General features: G+C 46.2%; 1 protein-coding gene across 1 annotated transcript; it reads right to left on the reverse strand.

Moving 5' to 3' along the window:
* Positions 1-267: 267 nt before the first annotated feature.
* On the reverse strand, positions 268-3,702 carry SAP18 (Sin3A associated protein 18). The gene is made up of 4 exons (XM_082480220.1): positions 3,590-3,702; positions 3,293-3,402; positions 1,495-1,617; positions 268-750 (listed from the first exon to the last, which is right to left on the reverse strand). The coding sequence occupies exons 1-4, from the start codon at positions 3,659-3,661 to the stop codon at positions 594-596; spliced, it is 462 nt and encodes a 153-aa protein (XP_082336346.1). The 5' UTR covers positions 3,662-3,702; the 3' UTR covers positions 268-593.
* Between the last annotated feature and the right edge of the window lie 2,385 nt (positions 3,703-6,087).

Raw genomic sequence — 6,087 nt, forward strand, 5'->3', positions numbered from 1 at the left:
TCAACCACAGCGCTCACATGCTCATCCTCCAAAATCCAGCCAGTAGTGGTATTAAAAAAAAAAAAAAAAAAAAAACCTCCTGTACAAGGCCACCTACCTCTATGCAACAAGCCCAGAAGTTACCAGACAAAGGCTTTGGCGCTCCTTTCAATTTCAATTGCTGCTTAAAAACAGAAGTTTCTCCGCAGAAATCCACTTAAAAAAAAAAAAAAAAACACAACCACAAAAGCAACCCAAACCACAAACCACTACCACACTACCAAAAGATTAATAACATCAATCTTTATTCCAAACAAGATGGAACTACAGAACACCTGTAATCCTTCTGGTCGTATTTTATGGAAGTCTTGAAACACTGGACACGCTGACTTACTGTTCAAACTATAACAAGTGGGAATAGGATGATGGCACTGCTAAAGATAAATGTTTCTTCTAAACAAATAAACTAAAAGGTTTAAAAGTTAAGTTTATTTTCTGATGCTTAGCTTTGTCTTCAGGTGTTCTTGCTTAGCAACAAAAGCAAAAAAATAAGCCTGCTTTAGAACAGCAAGTAGGAATAAACAGAAGATGCAATCATACAAAGAAGCAATAGCTTAGTATGGTCTCATGCGGCTCGATGGGGGCGGTGCGCGATTCGGAGGAGTAATTGCTATATCCAAGTAGTCTCCTATCTGGAATTTCTGAGACTGCAATGTCATGGAATCATCTGTGCCCTTCCTGCCCGACATGGTACTGCCGATCTCCTTCACCCTGTGCGCAGGAGAGGAAAGGCAAGGTAGTTATCAGAGGCAAATCTCTCGAGATGTCCAAAACATATCAGCTAAACATATTTAAATATCGTCTCATGACCACCTTCCCATGCCATCCTCTGCACTGAATTTAGTATTTAGCTACCCGCACAAGATGCTGAGGTTTTTTTTCTCTCCAGTACCAGGTGCACCAGGAAAAGCCACACCAAATCCTTCTTCTGATGGGGCAGAGGGGTGGGGGGACCTTCTCCCATATTAAGTTAAATACTAGAGAGAACCCCTTGGCCCCTTCCATACGCACACACAGAATAAGACCCCCCCCCACATAACAGAGCAGGATATATCCACTGGTTGCTGACAAAGGTTAGCTCATACAGTCTTGGAAGATGGATACCTGCAACAAGACCACTACTAAAACCCAAATACATTCTCAGATACAACACCTACTACTACTCATATCACCAGAAACAAAGCCTTATCTCAAGCTGTAGGTCCATGTTCTGGTTAGTTGCCAATACAGTGACAAGCGCCTTCAGCACACAGGTTCATTGTTTTGGGAACACATTAACAACAATGCCCACCAAGCAGAATTTAGAGATAGCAGACTATATGATGACCACTGCAAACAAGAACTTTAAAAATTTGATTTGTGGGTTCTGAACTTTAAAATCAGCATTAATGATAAACAATTTACTGTTCCAGTGCCTGAAGTCTTCTATTAACCCGGAAAAGAAATGCCATTTACCTATATCCAGGCCTCTTGAGATCTGTAAAAACAATTGCAAAATTGAAGTGTGTGCCCTTCTTCCGTGCTTCTGGGTAGACTTCTTTCACTAAGCTGGTCAACTCTTTCAGAGTTGCGTCCATCCTAGAGTAAACAAACAAACCAAAAAAATTCACATTCTCAAAAGCAAATACAATAAAAAAAAGCTTCCCCAAACATGTTTAAAGGAGAATCAACATATTGCTACAACTTAACCATACATTTCCTTGCCTTTGCATACTTTCTGTCAATACCTGAAGACGAGCAAGATCTTACATTTTGGCTATAGTGAGCCACTGATTTCACAACTACATGGCATTCCAAACAATACATTTTGGTATAATGATCAAGTGACAAGAAATTGCTCTAGTTATTAAAACAACTGGGAGAATTCACCACTTACTGTACACTAAAGGCAACATGGTCTAGTGCAAATGTGGTTCTAGCTGTACTGGCTTCTAATGTGCTGTGATATGAAACAAGTTTCTTCACCTCTGGGCCTGTTTCAACATCTACTTTTCCATATCTCTCAAGAGAGTAACTATTTAAACAGCAGGGAACTTTTTTTTAATGCATTTATACAATGAACACTGTGGTTCCTAACCTAAGTTGGTGTCTATGTTAAAATAGCTTCTTGAATACTACAGGAAATGTAAACATAAAAGAAAAAAAATAATCATTAATTAAGTCTTCCATTTCCATCAAGATTTCCATTTCTGCCCTAACAGGCAGCACTCCTTTTTCCAGCCTTCAACAAAACCAGGGCTAAAGCTCATTTCTAGAATTTCAAGAACAAAAGGACTCAATCATCACAACTAAAGCAGCTCTAATTATACAGACTGTACACTCACTCCAAGATTCAAGCAACCAAGGAGCAGTGTGTTGACAGACAATGCCCATTCTGACTTCTGCAGATGGCAAACAGCTCAGACACCATCAATAGCCCGGACAGAGTCCATAAATCCCATTAAGAAGTAAATTAGAACTGCATGCTTTGCTAGCTACAAAAATGGATTTATTGAACCATATAACATACACGTTATAACCCTACAGGACATCCTGAAGAAAAAAATAAGATTTAAGAAGTAGCATAATTCACTTTCAAAAGCATTCACCAAAATACTACACACAAAAACTAACGTGTTTGCAATACAGACTAAAGCAGTTCTCCAAACTAAATCTGAAAAAAATTAAAAGCAGTTCTCTGTTGAAGCACTGCTACCTGACCAGACAAAGAGAAATGCATTACTCCACTCTCAAGAGGCTCTGACTTAAAACCAACTCACCGTTCACACAACAGTTCAAGCCTCCTGGCACAACTACTTCTACCGAAAAAACAGGGCTCTCGGAACAAAATTTAAGCATTAGTTAAAGGAGAACCTCCGTGTCGAAAGGGTACACCATAACATAAGCCTCTGATTACGTGCATCAATAATTGGGCAACACAACCGCAGCAAGTTTCAGCGTGCAGCCATCGGCACTTGGCTAAAGTTGGGCTTCCATGGAGGCGCACCGTGTTGCCACGGCTGTAAGCAGCAGCCGCCTCTCCCGCCGAGCTGCCACCGCAGCGCAGCGCACACCCGCACCCACGGAAACCTCCCCGCGTTAGCCGTTTTAAGCAACGCCTATCGAACTCCCCCTTGCAGCTGAGTACGGGACACGGAGCTCAAGCCAGCCAAGCTCTCCGACACCGCTGGGAGCCCCGCTCCGCGGGGCCCCGCCCGCCTCCGTGCCCGCGGGCCGGGCGGAGGGGCGCGGGCCGCCGCCGCCGCGCACTCACCAGGTGTAGATCTGCAGCTCGCTGGAGGGCACGTTGCCGCGGGAAAACTCGTCCATGCGGTGGTGCCGCCCGTTGTTGGTGGTGAAGACGCGAAGCAGCAGCGGGCACGTCTGCGGGGCGAGGCGGGGATGAGGGGCCGCTCGCCACCCCCAACCGTCCCCCTTCCCCTTCGTCTCCCCCACCCCCCGTTAGCCCGAGGCCTACACAGCGTCGGCATACCACCCCCCACCCACCCCAGTGCCCGCCCTGTCGCGCCCGGGAGCGGCACAAAAGGACGCGCGGCACCACCCCCACCACCTTCTCCCGGTCGATCGGCTTCTCCGGCTCCTTCTTGATCTCCTCCTGCGTAACGCGCGACTCTACCGCCATCTTGCCCCGCCGCGCAAACAACCGGCAGCCCCGGATGTCCCGCCAGGCGCCTCAGATCTCGCGAGAGGAGGCGGGCGGGCGGACGGCGTGCAGTGCATGCGCGGAGGGCCGTTGGGTGTGAGGACGGAGGGCGGCTGCCGGCGCGGGGCGGGCGGAAGGGAGGAGGGAGGGAGGGAAGGCAACCTCGGCGGGGGCGGCCTCCGTGGGGCACCGCTGGTTGGAGCCCGGGAGCGGGGCTGGGCAAGCGGCTGCAGGGCGAAGGGGCGGTTTTCAGGAGGAGATGCTGCCCTACCGCCGCCGGCTGCAGCCGCCCCCCCCCCGCCCCCCGCTTTCCCGCCGGCGCCTGAGGGGAAGGGCGGTGGGCGCCGCCCGGGAGCAGCCCTCAGCCTGCAGCCCGCGGCAGGGGGGGTGGTTCCTGGCGGCCGGGCCCCGCTGCCTGCCCTCGCATCGCCACCGAGCGGCGACCTGCGAGAGCGGGGCGGCCGTCTGTTACCCCTGCGCGGCCACGGGCTGCCCGGGCCCGGTCTGGGGACGCGGTTGTAGGCGAGGCTCTGCTGGGCCTTATTGCGGGGCAGTGCGATGGTCGGTAGTTCCCTGACAGGACTTAACGCGGTTCTCCCTAAAACCTGTAAACATCTGGGGTAGAGTCGGTGATCGGAGCGGAGTATGGCACTCTGCAGGCTGTGATGTGCCGGGGGTTAGGGTGTGCTGCCCTGGGCTTCTCGGCTGGTTCTGATCAGCGTTGTGCTCGCATAGTGTCTTGAATCGTTGCCTGTGTTTTGTAATGTGTAGAAAAGCTTTCAATAAGCTACTGATACTGATGGCCCTTGGAAAAAGCTACTTCTTTCTATATGGAGGCAGATTTAAACAGATGTCTAATATAAGTAAATAATATAATCAACCACTGTAACTAGCAGTGGACTAAAATAAATTAGAAGGGGGTAAATCATATTTAGAATTTAGCTTCCCTTAATACTGCATTGAGGAAGCATCAAATGCATATGCTTTCCACTTATGGTCTTGTTTTTCCAATAACAGAATCTTTTATTAGGTTAAATTTGAGTCTGTGGTGGTGTCTTACAAAATAAGTAGGAGAGAGATCTGTGTTTCTGATGTGATTTTTTTTTTTTAAATATTTAGGTTGGTTGTTGCTCTTATTAGAATCAGTGGCTGTTCATTTGTTTTCACAGAATTTACACTTGCATTCCTCAAATGTTGTGAATTTATTTCTCATTTCAAGAGTAAAACAAAATTCTTCTCTGAAATGATGCAGAAATGTATGTGCTTGCAGGTGCAAAGTAAGAGACTGATAGAATTGCTGAGGCTGGAAGGGATCTCTGGAGCAGACTGCCTAGTCCAAACCCCTGCTCAAAGCAGGATTGGCAAGGGCCGGTTGCACAGGGCCGGGTCTGGGTGGGTTTTGAGTATGTCCAAGGATGGAGACCTCTCTGGGCAACCTGCTCCAGTGCTCAGTCATCCTCACAGTTAAAAAAAAAAAAAAAAAAAAAAAAAAAAGGGAAAAAAATAAAAAGAGTTTATTTTTCTTCTTGTATTTAATTTGAATTTCTGGTATCTCAGTATGTACCCATTGCTTCATCTCCTGTCACTGGGCACCACTGACAAGCCTGGCTCTCTCTTCTTTACTACCTCCCATGAGATACGCAGTGATAGGAGCCATTTCCAGGCTGAACAGTCCCAGCTCTCTCAGCTTGTCCTCATGTGACAGATGTTCCCATCCCTTAACCATCCCATTAAGCTATATTTGATGCTATATTATTACAGTGTTCCTATACTGCTCATAATTTTCTGTTGATGCTTGCAGCAGAGCACAACACAGAACTGTGCCACCGAAGCTGTGTTTCCAGGCCTCATTCTGCAAGGTACTTCTCTGAGTAAGGAGATACAGGGTGATTTTACATCCGTGCTGGGTTGCTTTCTCAAGTATAAGTGTAATATAGGAGAGAAATAAATACAATAAATTCTGCACCACGAAAAAGCATATGCTTGTTAAAGTGTTATAACTGTTGAAATACCTGTGCTCTAAGGGTGATGTTGTGTTTTGATTCTGCATTTCTGAACACTGTAGATGTATCTTTTCAATGTATTATTTATTTTAAAAATATGTAGGGGAGAAAAAAAATTAGAAAAATATATTCACCTATGAGCTTTCTGCGTACATCATAAAGAAGAAAAACAGTTATGAGTCCATACTATTAAAAAAAAAAAAAAAAGCTCTTGCAGTTTACCTCTAATATAACCAACAGAATTTGGTTTAAAATGTTGATTTATGGCACACCTAATACAAGACAGAAGAACCAACAACCTATTAGAGTTCACTCTCAGCCTTTATTAACTTACCGTTGTGGCAGCCTGGATAGTATTGTACGGGTTTTAATCTACATTAAGTTATAGCATATCATCATTTT

Source organism: Vanellus vanellus, assembly GCF_965231255.1.
Source record: "Vanellus vanellus genome assembly, chromosome: 1".
Classification (NCBI taxonomy): Eukaryota; Metazoa; Chordata; class Aves; order Charadriiformes; family Charadriidae; genus Vanellus; species Vanellus vanellus.